A 20,716-nucleotide genomic window follows, 5' to 3' on the forward strand; every position below is an offset into this window, starting at 1 on the left:
TATTGTGCTGAGCTGCATCCCTAGCCACTCCCTACCTTTAAAGCAAAGACTGGTGAAGATGAACTAAATCGTGAGGAAAGGACAGTTACAATGTCTGGGTGTGGAGTGAACAGAATTCCCTCCCTGAAATTGAGCACAGGAAGGACTTATAGTAGGAACACAGATATTATATGTTGGATGAATGCATGATGCCGGAATTTTTAAAAAAAAAAAAGATGCCGGAATGAACACATCTCCTCTCCCTTCCCGTGTTGGTCTTTCAGCTTCAGGTTAACTGCACAGACAGGCCAGCGGAGCCAGCCTTGTGGCCTGAGATAAGGTTTTGGCGGGTGTCTCCCCTGGCGCTCCCTCAAGGGAGTGTGGGGAGGCGGATGAGCCTGGCGCTGGCCGTGAGGAGCTGTACAGAGAGGACAGGATGGGCTCTAACTACCCTCGGAATGTGCGCTGCTGCCTGCCCTGGTGGGTCTTGGCAGTGGAGGCAGTTCTCGTTGTCCTCTTCTTCTTCTTCACCTCCTATGACCCCTCTCCAAAGGATCAGAAGATGCTCTTAGGTGCCTATCAAGGTGAGAGTTCCCTGGGGATGAGGGGTGGGGGCAGGGGGCCCTGAGGTTCTCAAGGGCACTGCTGTTCCTTGCCACGGGTTCCCCTTCTTCTTCCTTAGCTCACTCCAAGACCCAGCCAACAGCATAAGCATTCCTTTGGGAGAAGCCTGGGTATCACTTGTCCTGTGAAGCCTGCTGGAATTTGTCAGTGCTAGGCCAGGGCCCTTCTTTTCCTGTGTACCCCAAATTCCCTATGCCAAATTGATCCAAAATCCTTCCCAGAAGTCTCTGCTTCTCCTTCCATTTCTCTTTAGCTGTACATCATTTCTCTTGGAGGAGGGCTTTCTCTTGCTCTTTCATGTACTCCTTTGCCCATTCTGCCCTGCTTGCTTCTCACTGAGGGCCTGAGAAGGCTGCACTCTGTATGCAGATGTGAACCAGAGGAATGGCTAATGGGGAGGACAGGAGGCTGGTTATTTTATGTGCAGCTAAAAATATCCCCAGACTGTGAGGAGAACAACTATACCCAGACAGATGTCCACAGTGGTACAACTTGGCTTTTACAAAAATAGATATACAGGGGCTGGGGAGATGGCTCAGCAGAATAAGCGCTTCCCTGGTAAGTGCAAAAGCCTGAGTTCAATCCCCAGTTCTGCCAAAAAAAAAAGGAGCTACATCCCAACCATCTCAGTGGGCTGATCAGTTGCTTGTGATAGTAACGGCTAGGTCTCCTTAGGGGATACCCACAAAGTGCAGGCCGAGTCTTATCCTGATTGTGCCCTGGCCCACTCTTCAGTGAATGGACTAGTTAACTGGATGCAAAAAGAAGGAAGACATCCCAGAACTCCTGCAGAGGTCCTTAGGACAGAAATGATGGAAGGAGGGAATCCTACACCTCTTAACGAGCTGGTGGCAGACAAGCAAGATCTGGCTGTAATTTTACTGCATTTCAATTTACTGTAATTCTTCTAAATCCAATCCAATATCCATTCCAATTCAGTGTATTCATCTGTTCCTCCTCTCAGACAGTTCTTACATCCCATGTGAGGTCCAGGCACAAGACGATTAGAACTGCTATTTACTGAGCATTTACTCTGTACCAGACCCTATTCCAAATGCATCACTTTGAGCTCTCACAACAACCCTGTGAGACAGGCTTCATTAGCACCTCTGTTTTTCAAAGGGAACTAGTGACTTGCCCAGGGTCACTCAGCTAGCAATAGAAGAGCCGCTTTGAACTTAGACAGCCTGGTGTTCATTTCCATGCACTTAACCATTGTGTCTCATGGCCTCTTTTTACAGCAAGATGACTTTTTCGCATAACCCATGGGTATAGGAACCACTGATCCAAACCTGCAGATTGGCCTGAGGGCCTGTGCGCTTCGCCCTACACCCTGCTGCTCAGATAGTTTTATAGTCTCCTCAGAAGCTCACTTTGTGGTTGACCAGATGGCTCAGCAGACTAAAGCCCTTGCTTCAGCAGGGCGCAGCAGCTGGGGATTGTGGCCAGGGTTTGGTCCCCGGTATGGAATAGCATACTGGTGTACTGAGATGTGATTGAGGCACGGGCTTGTAATCCCAGCACTTGGAAGGCAGAAAACAGGAGAATCACTATGAGTCCTATCTACGTAGTGAGACCCTGTAGACCCTGTACTAAATTCATAAAAAGAGAAAAAAAAGACACTTACTTTGGAGGGAAGCACAGAGGCACAGAGGAGGACTGGCAGGGAAGATGATGGCGTTTGGGAGGGCTTTTGGAGGGAGGAGACTGTCCAGCCATGTCTGGACAGCTCACTGGGAGTTGGGAAAGGAGCGAGAGTCCAGCAGGAGCTCCGATGTGTGTACACGAATGGGGTGGACTGGGCCACAGTTCAACAGCACGGTGTGGCTGGAAGCTGAAGAGGGAAGCAGGTGGTGGTAGACCCAGGAGGTTGGGGAAGGAGTTTAATCTCTGCTCTGCTGCCCTGGCAGCAGATGGCATAGGATGAGCTTGAGTTTGAGTTGCAGAAAAAGCCACTCCAGGCTAATGAAGGGCATGGGACAGGGTCAGAGCCTGGGGCCTGACAGCAGTATGAAAGTTGTCTTATAGTACTGACCAGGCTTCAAACTGCTGATTATGTACACCAGTTTTTAAGCATGCTTTATGTTTCTATATTAACCTCAAGTACCATGTGTACCATCTTTTGTACATTAAGCGGAGCATCAACCATTACAGGCTGTGCTTGTAGTTCCAGCAACTTGGGAGGCTAAGGCAGAAGCTCCCCTGAGCCCAGAAGTTCAGGGCTAGCCTGGGCCACACAGTGAGACCTCACCTAATGAAAAAGAAGAAAGGATGTAAGGGACATTTTAATACATACAAATTTATAAATTTAAAGGAGATCAAACGGAAATACAATAGTGTCAGTGGGCTCCCCTGGTGCCATTGATGACAGTGGGTGCAAATCCATTCCTCAGCATCTTCTTTTTTTTTTTTTTTTTGTGGAACCAGGGATTGAACTCAGGCCTTTGTGCTTGCCAGGGAAGCGCTTATTCCACTGAGCCATCTCCCTAGCCCCTTCAGCATCTTCTTGATGGTTACAAATCACGTTGGTTGATTTCTGGTCAGATCTTATTGGGCTGACTTTTTTTTTTGTTTGTTTTTTTCGGTACTGGGGATTGAACTCGGGACCTTGAGCTTGCCACGCAGGTGTGTATGCTGCTGAACTATCTCCATGACCCTGGATTGACATTTTTTAACTTTGAATATGATTGGCAAAGAGTTTGCACAGGAGAAGCATGGCTCTGTCCTCTTCTTATTTTCACACAGCTGCCATTAGCATTCTGCCTCCAATCTCTTTCTCTTTGAAGGAGTAGATTAAGCCCTCCTCTACTTTATGAAGGTGATTTAAACTGAGGTCACTCAGTCTGTCAATCCATGTCATCTAATCCAATCTATGTAAATGACAATCGACTATTCATGCCTGCCAATTCTAAGATATTTTGGAGACAATTGGGAAATTTGAATGCAACATGAATACTGTATGATATACAGGAATGATTGCTAATTTTGATAGGCGTGATGGAAATACGGTGGCATTTCAAAAGCTCTATCCATTATGGAAGCATGTTGAAATTTCTCTATGGCAAAAGAAAATAACAAGTAAAGACAATAAAACAAGATCAGATCCATAGTGGAAATGGGTATAAGGGATCACTACAATATTTTCTCTCTCTCTTTTTTTTTTTTTTTTACGATATTTTCTCTATGTTTAAAATTTTCCATAGCTGTCAAATTTAAAAAAAAAGAAAAGAAAATTTGAGCCAGCTAGATAGCTCAGCAGATTAAAGCACCTACTTAGGCAGATGAAGAGATCAGGGTTTGATTTTCTGCATGCCATCCCCCCCATCCCCTGCATCCCCCAGGGCATGCTGAGACAGGGATTGAGACTGGGTATGGTGGGGCAAGTTTGTAATCCCAGTGCTTGGAGACTGAAAACAGAAGGATTACTACAAGTCCAATCTGTGTAGTGAGACCCTGTAGGCTCTGTACTAAATACATTAAAAAACAAAAAACTTGCCATTCATTGCTACATGATAAATGTGAAGAAACAGTGCTCCAATACCCACCCCCACAGGCTCCAGAGACCTTCCAAAACTGCGATTTGAGATTGGCATTCTGAATGCATGCAGGAAGTTTCTGGATAGATTTAAGTATTAAATAATTCCAGAGTTGCCAACTTCACAAGCACCTTTAGAACTGCTTGGATCTGTAGTTTCCAAAATGTGATCCCAGACCGGTTGCCTCTGCATCCCCTGGGAACTTTCTAGAACTTATTATAAGTGTGGTTTAGGGTTAGGGTTATGCTTATGATTACCGGGAACTTATTGGGACCTACTGATCAGAAATTTTGGAGATAAGAGTCTAGGAATATGTGCTTTAAAGAGCCCTCTGAGTAATTTTTTTTTCTTTTTTATTTCTTTTTTTATTTTGATATTTTAGAGCCCAGCCTTCCCTACACAGTGAAACTGTCTCAAAAAAAAAAAAAAGGATTTCCAAGGGATGTGCAAATACTCAATCCCTGGCACCTCCTACCTCCCAACTTTGGGAAATGAAATCTTTTTCTCTTCCCAGGATGCTGCTGGGTGAGAGTGAGTGGGAATAGTGGGGGAGGAAGGCAACATGAGGCTTCCTGGGGTCTCCAGTCTGTGGAGGGCCTGCTACTAAGCAGTGGGGAGCACAGGGTGGGGGCCTGGCCCAAAGCCTGGGACTTCAGAGATCCTGGGGCTCAAATTGCTTAGGCCAGGGGTGTGGCCAGGGTGGGTGGGGTGGATCTAGAATCCCAGGGGGGCAGCAGGCCAGAGGGGTAACTGCTCCTATGGATAGATGTTAAAGGCTGAACAGTAGTTATCCAAATGAACTTTGCAAGTGAACATCAGGCCAGGACAGGAAACCAGCTTGTCCGAAGTCACAGCTCATACGTGGCAGGCATGGGTACAGTATTTATTGGCACTACGCACCCAAGGCTGGGCATAGTGATTTGCACAAGCCAGCAATGCCCACAGCAATCCTTTGAGGACATGCCACATTTCATGCCCCCTTTACAGTTGAGAAATCTTGGATGATGAGATACAGCCAGGCTCTGAAGATTGACATCCTGACTCAGAGGCCTATGCTCCCCTGCTGCACTGTGTATGCTACATGGCATAGTGGTAAAGCCCAGGTGATCAAGAGTCCAAATCCTCCTGCCATGATTCACCAGCTGTGTGACCTGGGTGACGATAGCAGCTCTCTATGCTCCCTTTCTCTGTGTAGAAGATAGGCTGGTCATGTACCCAGCACCCAGGCTGCTGTGGAGAGAGGCTGTGAGCAGAGGTGTCCTCTGTGCACCCGCTACTCCCGTGATGCTAGTGATGGACTTCTCTCTGCCTCACTCCTAGCTTAGACCTTCTGTCTCCAAGGCTAGGCCTTTCCCACACTCCTTCCCAAGGCCTGGCTTAGGCTGTAGAGTTCCTGCCTTGGCCTGGTCCCTGGAGGCCCCTGCAGCACCTACATGCCTTATCATCCCTGAACACCTTCCAGTCCGCTGGCTTATCAGACTGGAGACCAGCAGCTGATATGGCTGCAGTGCAGTTGGGGAGGCTGGCGGCCAGGGAACGAGATGTGAGAAGGCATCTGGGCTCTTGGGGCCCCAGGAGGCTGAGACAGGAAGTGGGAGGATGCAGCAGATAAGAAAAGAGGGATCTTGAAAGCAAATGTCACTGTTCACTGACAGTTGAAAACTTGCATGAGTTCAGTGACAACTTATAGGAACTGCTGCCCTAACTTATCTGCTTTGGCTTTCATGTGACTCCTGCTGACAGATACCACGAGGCCTTGGGAAGAAGGCTGTGAGCTCCCACGCCAGCATGGGGCAGCTACTGGGCTGACAGAGGGCTCCCTTACCCCCTGCACATCCTCTGACTTCTTAACCTTCAGAGCCACCTCTGCACCCATCACTCTTCTCTCCCTACCCTCCCATCCTCTTCCTCAAAGTATTCCAGAACTCTAAGGGCCCAGAGAGCATCAAGTGCAACTGCTGTGGTTTCCAGAGAAAGAAACAGGGCCAGAGAGTGGGAGAGACTTCGCTAAGCTCCTTTACCCCCATGAGATTAAAAAAAAAAAAAACAACCCAAGAGTCAGGTGTGTTGGTGCATGCCTATAATCCCAGAACTCTGGAAGCTGAAGCAGAGGGATTGCCACAAATTTGAGGCCAGCCAGGGCTATGTAACAAGACCTTGTCTCACAAACAAACAAACAAACAAACAAACAAACAAACGCAAAACAGCTAGAGATCGACCGGCCTGGTAGGAGGAGTTCAGAGCTGGATTCCAGTGTAGGGGCTGTACAAGCCTGAGGAAGGCATGAGCTCTCTCTCTGTCCTCTTTGGTAAAATGGGAGGAAAATGGAGGACTCTTCCTACCCATGGGACCTTTAGTATTTCTGGGCCCTTTGCATGTAGCATTGCTACCAAATGGAAGCTGAGTTTTGTTTAACTGGAGCATCTCACAAAAGGTTGAATATGACTATCTCAACGGGGGTGTGTAGTTTCCAATGGGTCACAGGCTTCACCACTCCAAAGGCACCTTTATACCCCTATTTCTTGCTGGACTCCTGAAGGCCTTTGAACAATCCCAAGAGGAACCCCTCTGCAGGGTGCCCTGCCTACTCTGAGCCCACCTCCATTCACAAGACAATGCCTGCAGGAGACGGAACAGTCCCAGCACCTCACCACTCCCCACCCTATGCCAGGGGAGAGGGTGCAGAGAGCAAATCCTCCCTAATCCCCACTCATCACCCACCCCTCAAGTCCTCAGATCGCCTGGCAGGGAGGTTTATGTGGCTTGTTTCTTGGCAGCTCCCTCCATCCCAGTATTGCCAGGTTGATTGGGGAACAGCAACCCTCACCGAAGTCCTGTGTGCCAGGCCCTGCGTGTGCATAGTCTTCGATAGACAGGACTTTGTGGGATTGCATTAATCACAGAGCTTTCTGTGACTCCCAGGAGTCTCAGTAATAAGAGCTTTCTTGCTGTGAGGGGACCTGGGTCTGGGGACCAGAGGCAGGTGAGTTCGTAGGGAGGTGCTTATCAATATAAGGATGATGAATAGTGTTTTACTGAATGTTCTTCCCATGCCAGGCCTTGCACCAAACACTTGAACAAAGCAGTGTTTTTGTCAGCTCTCCCAACACTCTCTGGTAAATTGTCCCTATTTAGTTGATGAGAAAAGTAGAAAACATACAAGGGTATGAGGTGGAAACACACAAATGGATGATTTTAAAAGTCAAAAACCTGTCAGCAATTTAGCAAAGTTTAACCTAAAAGGAAATTACAGAACTGTGACCAAATGGAACTGTCTGAACTTAAGATCCATGCTTTAAAAAGGAAATTATTGGGGCTGGTGAGATGGCTCAGTGGTCTAAAGCACCTACTTAGAACAAGCTTAGCAAAGCACAGGGACCGCGTTTCAATCCCCCAGCACCACATGCCAGCCAGCCCCGCCCCCTGGTGGGCTGAGCTGGCCACACACACACACACACACACACACACACACAAATAAAGATATTTTTTAAAAAAATAATAAAAAATAAAAAGGAAATTATTTAATACCTGTATACTAGTTGCAGACAATGTAAACACTGAAAAGAAAAGAAAGTAAAACTCTCCCAAATCTAGAGACAACATCTATGAGAAGAAAAAACCAAAAATGCTTCAAAACATCTCTTCGGTCTTCATACCTATGTAAAAATAATTGGTCTCTTCTTGATAAAATGACTTTTACAGGCTGGCTAGATAGTTCAGTGGACTAAAGCGCCTGCCTAGGCAGAGCACAGTGGCTGGAGGTTCAATCCCTGTGCTGTGTTGACCCCCCCGCCCCCCGGGGCACACAGAGAGGGCGATTGAGACTGGGAGTGGTGGCGCACGCCTGTAATCACAGCGCTTGGGAGTCTGAAAACAGGAGAATCACAAGTCCCATCTGTGTAGTGAGGCCCTATACAACCTGTAAACCCTGTACTAAATACATGAAATAAATTTTAAGAAATGACCTTTACCCTTTTTTTCTTTAAATCTTTTTTTTTTTTTTTTAACCTGTGCCCTTGTAAGCCACTATATGTATCATATCTTTTGACTCTGGCAGCCTGATGAAGGGATTTGATTATTTTTCCCATTCAGCAGAGGCAAACAGGAACAGGGCAGAGTGCGGCAGAATATAGAAAGTAATGCCCCAGGCTCCATGAGACTGTATAGGTTAAAATCCTAGCTCTAGCCACGTACGGTGGTGGTGCACATCTGGAATTCCAGCACTCTGGGAGACCGAGATAGGAGGATTGCCAGTTCTAACCCAGCCTGGGCAATTTGACAATTTAGCACAACCTTATCTCAAAATAAAATGGAAAAAAAAAAAAAAAAAAAAAAGAAAAAGAAAAAAGGCTGAAAGTATAGTTCAGTGCAAAGGCTCTGGATTCCATCCACAGTAACTCCCTGCTGCACAAGAAAATTCCTGGCCTTACCAACTAGGCCAAGTTACTCCGCTGTCTTTGGTTTTCACATGTGTCAGATGGTGATGCTGGCTGGGCCTGCCTCCAAAGGTGCTTGTGAGGACACAGGAAGATGGGCCGGGTAAAGCGATTAAAACAGTGTTAGCATATAGTAAATGCTTAGTAAAACTAGGCTGTCATTAAAGCTCAGAGAGGCTATTAGATCGATTAGGACCACACCACTCATGCCCTCATCTGAATCTGTGTTTGTTCATCAGTGAGCACGGGCTGCTAATCATTTCTCAAAACTGGAGTCCAACCAAAACAGTGCTCCTCTTTCTCTTCTGCTGGGCTCTGCCTGCCATCAGGTATGCCTTTTCCACTCCCCTGCCTCAGCAGTCCCTGCTTAGGAAAAGCAAAGGCAACCCAGGCGGCTCAGTTACTCTTCTCTCCTTGCTGGGACAAATACCTGACACCCAAAATGAAGGAAGGAAAGGTTTATTTAGCTCACAGCCAGTGAAGGTTTCAATCTAAACTCAGCTGGCTCCAAGGAGGGTGGCACATGGCAGAGAGCAACAGTTCATGGCGGTGGCAAGGAGCAAAAGAGGGAGAAGTAGCAGCAACAATGGCTACAGAGAGCAAGTCTGTCTCCCTTATGTGGCATTCAGGCAATCTGCCCCAGGCTGGGTGTAGCACTCACACCCATGATCCCAGCAGATCACAAGTTAATCACAGGGGCTGGGGAGATGGCTCAGTGGTCTAAAGCACCTACTTAGAACAAGCTTAGCAAAGCGCAGGGACCGCGGTTCAATCCCCCAGCACCACATGCCAGCCAGCCCCGCCCCCGGTGGGCTGAGCTGGCCACACACACACACACACACACACACACATAAATAAATAAAAAATTAAAAAACAAAACAAGTTAATCACAAACTCCAGAAGTCTGCCCCATGACTGCACGAGGCTTTGGGGGGACAACTAGACACAAACCATAGCACCAGGTGATGCTGGTGTGTTCTGTTGTCCACCAGGTGCCCCGCAACAAGAGAAGGGCCAGAGCTGTTTTTGGCCAACAGGAGCTCTAGGCCTGCCTCTGCCTCCTCTTTCCTCTGTGACCTGGCTCAAGTCACTCAGCTGGTATGGCTTTATTTTCTCCCCAGCATGACCACGGGTTTGAACCTGATCTCTGAAAATAGTCAGCAATTACCACTCCTGAGTGCCAACTACGTGTTAAGCACAGTTCCTGATGCTCTGCACGGCATTGTGCTTATTAATAGCAATAATTACCGCATTTCCTGAGCGCTCACAATGGGCTAGTCCTTGCCAGAAGAGCCTAGCCATCCTTAGCTCACCTAAGTCTCTCCTAAGCCCTGCAGGCGGGGGAGGTGCTAGCCTCATCATCATCAGAGGGAAAAAACCCCAAAAGCACAAAGGGGCAAAGTGACTGGGCGAGTCCCTTCAGTGACCTTGCCTGTCCCTGCCAGCTGCCACTGGGCGCACTCTCATTTCACATTCCCTCTCTCTTGTCTGCTTCCTCCCATTCTGCGCCCTTCCTCTTCCCTGAGCAGCCCTCCAGGATCTGACCATCATCGCAGCCCTTGGCTTCGGCTTCCTCACGTCCTATTTGCGGAGACACAGCTGGAGCAGTGTGGCCTTCAACCTCTTCATGCTGGCCCTTGGCGTGCAGTGGGCAGTCCTGCTGGATGGCTTCCTGAGCCAGCTCTTGCCCGGGAAGGTGGTCATCAACCTGTTCAGGTGACCAGTGGCAGCTGGTGTGCTTTGAGTCCTTCGGGATTGGGCGTCCTTGAGATTCTGAAAGAGTTGGGATTATCTTCCTTCCTCTCTTATTAGCACTGATGCCATGTAATATGTAGGACATACTTCTTCTATAAGATTATTCTTTATTTATTTATTTATTTATTTTTCTACAGTTTTATTGATAAACAGATAGCAATGAGACAGTTTCAAATCAAATCGGAAGTACAGTTTCAACAAATAATACACTGCATATATTCTTCTTAGTGGTTAATTGCTGTACAAGATGCGGACTTGTGATCCTATTTACAAACACCATTAGAACAAATCATTCTATTCATTAAGACAATGCAACTATATATCTACCCCAACCACTTTGAATACACAGATACAGAATGGATATTCATTATTTATGTAATAGCCAAATTTAACCAGGCATCTCATCTTGTGTCTGACACCTCAATTGGGTGATATCAGACCTCCTGAGATCTACAGCCTTCTCTAGCTTCTTTCTTACTTTTTAGTTATTATGATTTTGGTAAAGCTACACAATCAGCATAGGTTTGTATAAAATGAAGAAAGAGCTGGGGGTAGTGGCTAATGCTTGCAGTCCCAACTCCTCTGGTGGCTGAGAGGGAGGATCTTGGTTTGAGGCTAGACCGGTGAACTTGGCAAGGCTCGGTCTCAAAATAAAATAGGGCTCAGGTGTCGCTTAGTGGCAGCATGTTTAACATGTGTAGGACCCTGGGTTCAAGTCCTAGTAAGGCATAAAGGGAGAGAGGGAGAGAGGGAGAGAGGGAGAGAGCCAGTGAGAGAGAAATGGATGAAAAGAAATGAAAGTTTCTTAAGCCCAGGGAGACCTGTCTTCAAAAAAGTAAGGACTGTCAGTCCTCAGGTGATGGTGGAAGAGAGCTAGCCCTCCAGCTACACCTTTATTTTCTTTCAACTAGCTTTGATCCACTTAGATGCATTGATAGGTGATGCTACAGTCCAACAAAACTGAACCATCACACCCTGGTACTAGAAGTCAGAAGAGCGGTTACCTAGGCAATGAGTGGGAAGAGGTATGAAATAGCCTGTGGGCCCAGTAAATGTGGGCTCAGGCTGATCTGAGTGATAAGAATTCCACACACTTTAGGAAGCCATTAGCATTTGATAGGAGGAACTAAGTAGTGTTTCATCTTAAGAACTTTTACCCAACTTTGAATTTCTGTTCTGCCCAGACAATGGTAACCCCCAAAGCCTCTGAGGCACTGCTTATTGATCAGCTCTCTGTGAGCCAGGCACTGTACTGTAATCTTCACAGATATTTTAACTCTTCCAGGTAGGGACCAACCTCAAATACAGGTAAGGAAACGAAGGCTCGGCTAGGGTAAGGCACCTGGCCAAAGTCACACAGCTTAGTGCAAGAGATAGCTTTAACCCTCTGTGACCTTTCTTACACACTGCAGGGTGGTCATGAAATGAAGCAGTCTCAGCTTCTCAGTGGCTGAGGTTGGGGGAACTCCCCACATTTTTCCTTTTTGAAACTTTCGGAGCTAAGCTTTTCAGGGATTGAAAAACCCCTGGTATTCACCTAGGAAGTGACAAAGGGGACTCGGGAGGGATTTGAACATTAGTGGCCCTGGTTTGGTGTTCTGCGGCCTTGGCATAAGGTCACCCAAGCCAAGCAGGAAGCACAGCAGGGCTGTTCCCGCCTCACGTGCGCAGGGACTGTTGGCATCTGACTCAGTCTAGGGAAACCAGACGCCACTGGCAGCCCTGGCAAGCTCCCCTGTCCCACCCTGGCCACCTGGGTCCTCCTAGCTGTGACCATCCCTTGTCCCAGTGGCTTTCCAGACCTGAATAATGAGCTTCCTCCTGGCTGACAGGCTGGGCCGATGGGTGGCACCCAGGCCTCCTCTATCACTGGCTCACTGGAAACTGTCACCCGACCTGGCTCCAAATTGGCTCTGCCATGAGTTCCTGCAGGCCAGGCGCCTCTCTGCTAGGGCTCTGTCCTTTATTTCTTCACAAAGGAAGAATTTAGTAAATGATTACTGAAACAAAAAGTGAAAGCTGAAGGACTTCTAGATGAATTTTATTTATTTATTTTTGCAGCCTGGGGAGTCAACTGAGGCCTTATGCATGTTAGGCCAGCACTGTACTAGCAGGCTAGAGCCTCAGCCCTGAGTGGTAATTTTAAATTTTATTTTGAGAGGCTCCAGAGGCCTCTGTCTAGACAAACGTAGCAATAACCAACCCCCCGTTGTGCTTTACATGTACTGACTCGTTTTGCCCTAACAACAGCTCCAGAGGCATTGCTCTGAGGCCTCAGAGGCAGTGAGGCACAGAGTGGTTAAGTAATGTGCCCAAGATCACACAGCTAGGAATGGGCTGAGTCACACCCTCCACCCAGGTAGTCTGGTCTCCTGTCCTCTGTACTTCCCAGTCTCACACCTACCTGTTACCAACCAGCCCCTGTGGTGTGACAAACCACTGTAACTCACATCCTTTGGAATTAAGCTTTTGTCAGTGTAACAAGCACTCACTCAAGAGATGCTGCCTGTGTGACACAATGAACTGTGGAAATAACCTTTATTCTGAATACTTTTTTTCTTTTTCTTTTCCTTTTTAATATGTATATGTATTTGGTACAGTGTTTCACTATGCAGCTTGGACTCACAATGATCCTCCTATCTCAGCCTCCCCAGCACTGGGGTTACAGGTGTGCGCCACCATGCCTGGTTTTAGTGCCCAGCTTGGCACAGGGAGAGCACGGCATGTGATACTGGGGATCGAACCCAGGTCTTTGCACTTGCCAGGCAGGCCCTTAGACCGCCAAGCTATCTCCCCAACCCTACCTTTGTGACAGCACAGACATTCTGACTTAACAAGGTTATGGGAGAAAAGCCCTAGCTTCTCAGATGTCAGCTGAAGAGGGTTTTCTCAGCAGGTGTGGTGGTGCACACCTGCAATCCTAGCAATGGAGAGGCTGAGGCAGTAGGGTCACTAGTTTAGAGCCAGCCTGAACTACATAGTAAGTCTAAAGCTACTGTGGACTACATAGCAAGACCCTGTCTCAAAAGGAACGAGAAAAATAAATAATTTTCTCCTCCCAATCCCCCGCACTGAAGATGCTCCATCCTCATTCGTCAAGGGAAGAAAGGGACCAGTGATAGTGTCTGTGATGACAGCTTCTGCTCACGATAGGTTCTTCATGCCTGTTTTGATGCCAAATACACACATTCAGAGTCTGTTCCTTTGAATCCCCGCTCACCCCCATGAGATAAGTAGGCTTATCATTATTGCTTTGCAGAAGGCAACAAGCACAGTGAGATTAAATAGCTGCTTAGGTGGCAAAGCCAGGAGAGGAAGGCAGGCTTGTACTTTTCCAAACCTGTCCCCTTCTGGCGCCAGGAGAGGGGGGGAGGGGGAGGCGCGAGGAGGCGGAGTGGCCCAGTGGCCAGCAGGAGCAGAGCGCCCTCTGTTGAGCATCTGTGAGCACAGGGACAGATAAGCGCGCTGGGTGTCAGACCCCGCGGGACCTTAGCTCAGTGACCTATGTGTGGACGCCTTGGTGTGGCCACAGTAGGATGAGTGCGTGCAAAGCTGTATCTCAGCACAGATGTCACCCTGATATGGGACAGAGCGAAGGCCACTCGGGACTGCAGAGGGGCTCTCCTAGGGGTAGAAACCTGTCTTTTTCTCCTGAGGGCCTTCAGAAGGGCCAGGTAGGTGTTGGTAGAAGGAGCGAGTGAATGAATGAAAGGCATCCTATCTCCTGGTCACCGGGCTCTCCTTCTCTCTGCCAGTGTTCGGCTGGCCACCATGAGTGCCATGTCAGTGCTGATCTCGGCGGGCGCCGTCCTGGGGAGGGCCAACTTGGCACAGCTGTCCGTGATGGTGCTGGTGGAGGTGACAGCTTTTGGCACCATGAAGTTGACCCACAAGGAACTCTTCAATGTGAGTTGAGGGAGACTTGGAGGGGCTCTATGGGAGAAGAGGGGTGAGAAGCCGGGAGGGTGGGTACCCACTGCTTCCTCTGGGTGAAGATTTAGGTTATAAAAACAGAGTCAGGTATGATAGTGGGTGCCTGTGGCGCCAACACTTGGGAGGCTGAGGCAGGAGGATCACTGTGAGTTCAAGGACAGCCTGGGCTACATAGTGAGTTCAAGGCTAGCCTGAATTGCATAGTGAGACTGTCTCAAAACAGAACAAAATAAAGGGCAGGCCAGATAGCTCAGCAGATTAAAGCTTCTGCTTAGGTAGACCTGGGTTTGATCCCTGGAGTGCATTGCCGGCCCTGTCCCCAGGGGGCATGCTGAGATAGCGATGTGCCTGTGATCCCAGCGTCTGAGAGGCTGAAAACAGGAGGATCACTACTGAGTCTGATCTGTGCAGTGAGACCCTATAGACCCTGTACTAAAAAAAAAAAAAAAAAAAACAGGCCCAAATGAGGTTGGCAAAAATGAGGTAATCTATGCTGAATAATGACTTTGATTTCTAAAATATGAGCTTGTGGGACTATGCTAGTCAGAAGGTAATTATGGTATGCATCAAAAGTAGAGAAGAGTGAGCTCCCAGAGCCCCGCTGGCCATGGTGCCCGTGATACAGGGAAACCTCCAAAGGACAAGGAGAAAAACTGATCTCCCAACCTAAAAGGTACCTGGGACAAGTTTGAGTTCTCTAAAACCGAAGAATGGAATTTAGAGACAAACGGAGGTCATAAGCAGACTATATTTATTGAGAGAAAGAAAGCTCCTGTCTGAGAGAGGGACAGGTGCCCGAGTGGGTGGTCCCCGGGAAGCTGTCTCTTCCAGGGACTTTTATAGAGGAAAACCATGTGGTGAGGCAGGTCTAAGGTGGTGGAGAAAACATGACAACTCGCTTAGGTGGGCATGAGGTGGGACCAAACTATGGTCAATCAATGAGATTACAAGCACTATTGCTCAGGTTAAATTAATTAAATCCAGGACCAAATAGGGAAGTGAGTCACGTAGCAGGCAGGCATGAATTTGGGACAGGGTCTCTTCCTGTTGGGGGTTGGGCTAGTGACTCATTTGGGCTCTTTCAAGGTGATTGATACCTATTTAGAATATCAATCCCTAATGCCCATCCCTAGGGAAGTATGTAGCTGTGCTTCCTCTTTTTTGTCTTGGTCTTGAGGTGTGGCCCATATGGGAGTGTCTGTCTCTTCCCAGTTGCAAAGTCACCTTGTCTTCCATCTTGTCTCCTTGAGGGCCTGGCCCTGTCTGACTGCCTATAATGTTTCTACCTAACTTGGCTGCCTGCAATACCAGCAAGGTGCCTGGGGCATCTTCTTTTATTTATTTTATTTTTTATTTATTTTTTATTTTTATTTGTGTGTGTGTGTGTGTGTGTGTGGCCAGCTCAGCCCACCAGGGGGCGGGGCTGGCTGGCATGTGGTGCTGGGGGATTGAACCGCGGTCTAAGTAGGTGCTTTAGACCACTGAGCCATCTCACCAGCCCCTCTTCTTTTAAACCAGTGTGTCAGCAGTGACTTTTGTGATCTTCAGTGGAAGACACTGTCAAAAGACTAAGTAGGACGAGCTTAGAGGCAGATCCCTGTGATTTCAGACTAAGGCAAAATTCTAGGTTTGAGCCCAGACTGGGGGATTTAGCAAAATCCTGTCTCCCAGTTGCACAGCAGGACAGCAGCAGAACCCATGGGAGGTCCCAGTGCCCCTCCCTGCTTTAGGAGAAAGCACTGGGCCTGAGATTTGTGTCCTAGCTCTGTCCCGGGCAGAGTCCCTGAGGGGGCAGTCTAACTTCCGAGAGGTTCAGCATCTGAGGTAGCATGAGGACCTCACAGGGCTTGGGAGGAGTAATTGATTCATTCGGTGAGATGAGGTATGTATTCAAAAAGAACAAAAGGCACAAGGCTCTGCTATTAAATTGATACCCCTAATAAGAACTTTGAATTTTACCATGAAAAATACAAGCATGGGGGTTTTGAGCACAGGAGAGACGTGATGTGATGTCACGTGATCTGCAGTTTTTAAAGCAGCACTGGCTGCAGGGGGAGGGGCAAGGAAGGGTGAGGTGCTGGAGACCTGAGAGTGGACCCTGCGTGAGCCAGACAGTGGGATGCCAGCTAGGGGCGGGGAAGGGTGGCTGGGCTCTGCACTTTGCAGGCAAAAATCAACAGATTTGCTGATGGATTTCACAAGGGGGTGTGAGGGAAAGGAAAAGGTCAAAAGAGACTCCAAGGTTTTGATATGGAACAGCTGGATGGATGGTAGTGCTGTTTGCCGAGGCAGACCACTTAGGGACAGACTACAAAGTGTAATCAGAAAATGTAATGAATGCTTTAATTCTTTTTTATGTATTTAGTACAGGGTCTACAAGGGTCTCACTACACAGATCGGACTCGTAGTGATCCTCCTGTTTTCAGTCTCCCAAGCTGCTGGGATTACAGGCGAGTACCGCACTACAGCCAGTCTCAATTGCAGTCTCAGCATGCCCTGGGGACGGGGCCAATACAGCACACCTAGGATTGAACCCCCGGCCTTGTGCCTGCCTAAGCAGAAGCTTTAATCCACCGAGCTATCTGGCTGGCCCTAATGTTTTAAATTTAAAAAAAATTCAATGCCATTCATGCCCCTCAAATTACTCCTCTTCACTTTGCAGTTATCCCATTTTTTTTCTTTTTGCGGAACTGGAGATTGAACTCAGGCCCTTGCGCTTGCCAGGGAAGCGCTTATTCTACTGAGCCATCTCCCCGGCCCAGTTATCCCATTTTTTAAAAAAATAATTTCTTATTAATCCCAGAATGGTTACCATTGCATTTATTTATTTATTTATTTATTTATTTATTGCAGTACGAGGGATTGAAACCAGGGCCTTGTGCTTGCCAGGCAAGTGCTTATTCTATTGCACTATCTCCCCGGGACCACCGTATCCCATTGTTCTTACCGCTTTCTGAAGTAGTTCTGGAAGTCCTTTATTGTATCTTTAGCTGCAATGTGTGGCTGTCTTCATGTCCTGAATCAATTCAAAACATGATTGGGTTTTTTTGGCTGTCTCAGTGCATCCTGAGGGCGGGGCTGGCACCACATGCAGTGCCAGGGATCGGTTGAACCACTGTCTCCTGCAGCTGCCTATGCTTGCCTAAGCAGGCGCTTTAGACTGCTGAGCTATGTCGCCAGCCTTGGTTGTTGTTTTGACTTTGGGAAAAGAGCAAGAAGTCACATGGTACCAGATCCAGCTAATAACGTAGATGAGGACACAACAATGTCTTTACGAGCCTGCCTTTCTCCTCGATGGCACTAGGCAGCGGCATTCACTGTATTTTTTTTTTTTAATCACACCTTCTAAAGCTACTCAAAAACAGTGGGCTAAATGTGTTCAAGGTGGGGAGGGAGTATTTTAAGGAGGAATTAATGACAATAGGTCTTCTATTATGATAATTTTTTAAATACATACATTCACTATATGTTTCAATCACACCTTATAGAGCTGGGAGAAAAAAATCCAGGGCTCAGTTTTAAACATGGAGCACTTAGGGTCCCCATGTGTACTGTTGGCCACCACCAGTAGAGACACTAAGTGGAATGTCCAAGTCTGAGGGTTAGTGGAAAGGTAGGGCCGGGCTCTCCAGTTGGGAGGTTTTCAGGTAAGGATAGTGTTTGAAGCCATGGGACTGGAGAAGATCGCCCAGGGAGTGAATATAAAGGTGTGTAGAAGTCTGGGCACCAAGATCTACGTGCAAAATCTTAGATGAGGACAGGTGGAAGAACCAGTGAAGATGCCTGCAGGGTGGCCAGAGGGGGACAGCCAGGAAAGGTGGGGTTCTGGTGGACCTGCGGAGAGAGCGCCTAAGCTGGATCAGATGCTGCAGAAGGGACAAGCAAGATGCAGGCTGGAGAGTGACTAGTAGAGGAGGCAAGCAGAGTTTGACAGGCAGGTTAGGGAGTGCAGGGAAGCAAAGGCCTGACTGCTGGAAAATCAGAGTGTGGAGATGGAGACCGTGCTCCAAGCCAACAGCGCTCAGAAGATGCTCTTCCAAGGATTTTATATTAAAGGGGAGAAGAAAAATGGAGTAGGTGCCAGGGGATTTTGTTTAAGATAGGTGATGTCCATCTACCACTTAGAATAAACTAACGATGCAGAAAGATGAATTGCAAAAGCCAAATCTTTGAGTTGGCGAAAGGAAGGAAGCTTCTAGGCTGGATGCCTTTGAGAGGGAGGGCAGAGGCTGGGTGGCCTGGTGGGATTAGGGTGGGCATCACAGGTACATTCTCTGGCAGGGAGAAAATTTTCCACTTATGGCTTGCATTTTCTTAGAGAAACACAGGGCTAAGTCAGGAGCCTTAGTGTGGGGAGAGGAGGTGAGAAATGGCAGGCTGTAGCCGGGGAGAAGACAGAGCAGATCAGAGAGGCGCAGCGGGCCTTCTGGGGCATGAGGTCATGTAGATGCAGAGCGGGCGCTAGCGCTCAGGGTGAGGGTGCCCTGCCTGGGATATTGCTCAGAGAGAACCCAGAGACCAAGAGAGACCCAAGGGGCTGTCTTCAAGGGAGGAAACACAGCAGTGAGCCATGGAGTCAGAAGGAGTGAGAATGTGACCGTGGATAGTAGGCACGAGAACTTTCTTCTGATTCTGTGCCGGTTAGCCTGGGTTCACATCTTAGCTTAGCCTGCAGCAGCAGAGTCGATTTGGGCACCTTAGTTGACCTCTCTGTACTTTAATTTCCCTGTCTGCTGACTGGAGATTAGAAGAATATCCATACCTAGATCTGTTGTGCGGATTCAGCAGGTGGATAGAGCACTGGAAACAGCGCCTAGCATGGATGCGTGTCATGGCATGCCTCATTTTCCATCCTCCGCATCATCATCAGGCTTGGTTGGCTGGTGCTGAAGTGGGGATGTAAGGAAGAAAGCTGACAGAGAGGACCCAGCGGTTGTTACCCGGTGGCTTTTTGGAGGTGGCCCATTTACTGGGATGACAGGTCTAAGGTTTGATGGCAGTGAGGGGCAGAACTACCATGTAGGAGAGAGGATCAAGGAACATGGAGGGAAGGAGCTGTACAGACCAACATCACACCTCGGAAAAGCAATGGAGAAAAGCCAAAGGGCAGGTGCCGCCATCTTTGAAACCAGGAAGCAGCTGGGTCAGTGCAGCCTGGACAACAGTGCTGGTGGCTACAGCTACTTGGAGAAGTGACAAGAAAACTTTATACTGGGCTTTCCTTTAGCCTCTAAATGTTTCAGGATATTTCCTTAAAACAGGCATTCTGTTATACAAGAGAATGAATGATTTCTTAACAAAATGAAGAAATTAACATGGAGACAATATTATTGCCATATTTGAGTTCCACTTGCTGTTCTAATAATATCCTGTCTGGCAGGATTCTGGCCTTGGATAACCCTTTGCATTTAGTTCTCAAGTCTTTTTATACCCTGTCCATCTGGACCAGTTGGTTAGCTCTCTGATCTCTCATGGCCTAGACATGTTTTGAAATTACAAGCCAGATATCTTGTAGCACGTGGGCTTGTCTACCATTTCCTCATGGTTAGATAAAGGGTGTGCATTTGGGGCAGGAGTTCCAGAAAAGTGATGCTTGTCCTTCTAGTACTGTGCATCCCGTCAGGAGATGCGTTGTCACTTTGTCCACTTCTGGGTGTCATTTGATCACTCGGTTAAGGTGACTCTGCCAGGATCTTTCCATTGTAAAGTTGCCATTTTCCCTTTTGTGACTAATAAACATTTTGTGGGAAGATGATTTCTTAAAATATCTTATTTCTCATCAAACTTTCATCCCTTAGTTTAGCATCCATTGATTCTTGCCCAAATCAATCAGTACCATGACTGTGGCCAGCATTGATTTTCTAATTCTATTTTCTCTTTTAAAACTATTAGCTGGCATTCTGTAAGAAAGAGCTTTCTCTTCTCCATTCCTTCATTCATCTTTTTGTTTATTTATATCACTATAGGCTTATAGATCACATCAGCACACTTTCCTTTTCTGCTTTTTATCTCTACTTAATGTAAAAATTGGTCACAATTTCTTGATTCCAGGGAAGAAAATGTCACTGGGGTTTTTTTAGGGAGAATGAGAGGAATTTAGTATAAGGACCTCCAAGGACGCTGTGACTAGACTCAGGAAGAGGCTGATCCCAGGTAGATCCTGCTCTCCCCCTTTTGGCTGTGTTCCTCTCTGTATATGAACTTTGTCTTTAGTGGAAAATATGTCCTCTCTCCTCCTACACTTTCATTTGTTCTTTCATTTCTAGGTCCCACACTCTGCAGAAACAACAGTGTTCTCTCTCAGTTTCCATTTTTTTAAAACTTTTTAAAATTTTATTGAGAAATAAATATGAATGAGACAGCTTCAAAGCTGAATAATAGGACAGTTTTGATAATCAATACACTGTACATTGTTATCTTCTTAGTGGTTATCCATAGTACAAGAAGCAGACA

At 47.4% G+C, this 20,716-nt stretch overlaps 1 protein-coding gene across 1 annotated transcript in view; it reads left to right on the forward strand.

The window, feature by feature from the left end:
- Nucleotides 1-415: 415 nt before the first annotated feature.
- Rhce (Rh blood group CcEe antigens) overlaps nucleotides 416-20,716 on the forward strand; it is a 61,497-nt gene continuing 41,196 nt past the window's right edge. Inside the window, exons 1-3 of the mRNA XM_023722538.1 lie at nucleotides 416-563; nucleotides 10,105-10,291; nucleotides 14,086-14,236. Coding sequence (XP_023578306.1) covers nucleotides 416-563; nucleotides 10,105-10,291; nucleotides 14,086-14,236 — 486 coding nt within the window. The remainder of the gene's footprint in view (nucleotides 564-10,104; nucleotides 10,292-14,085; nucleotides 14,237-20,716) is intronic.

This window comes from Octodon degus, unplaced genomic scaffold, assembly GCF_000260255.1.
Source record: "Octodon degus isolate 3935 unplaced genomic scaffold, OctDeg1.0 scaffold00092, whole genome shotgun sequence".
NCBI lineage: Eukaryota > Metazoa > Chordata > Mammalia > Rodentia > Octodontidae > Octodon > Octodon degus.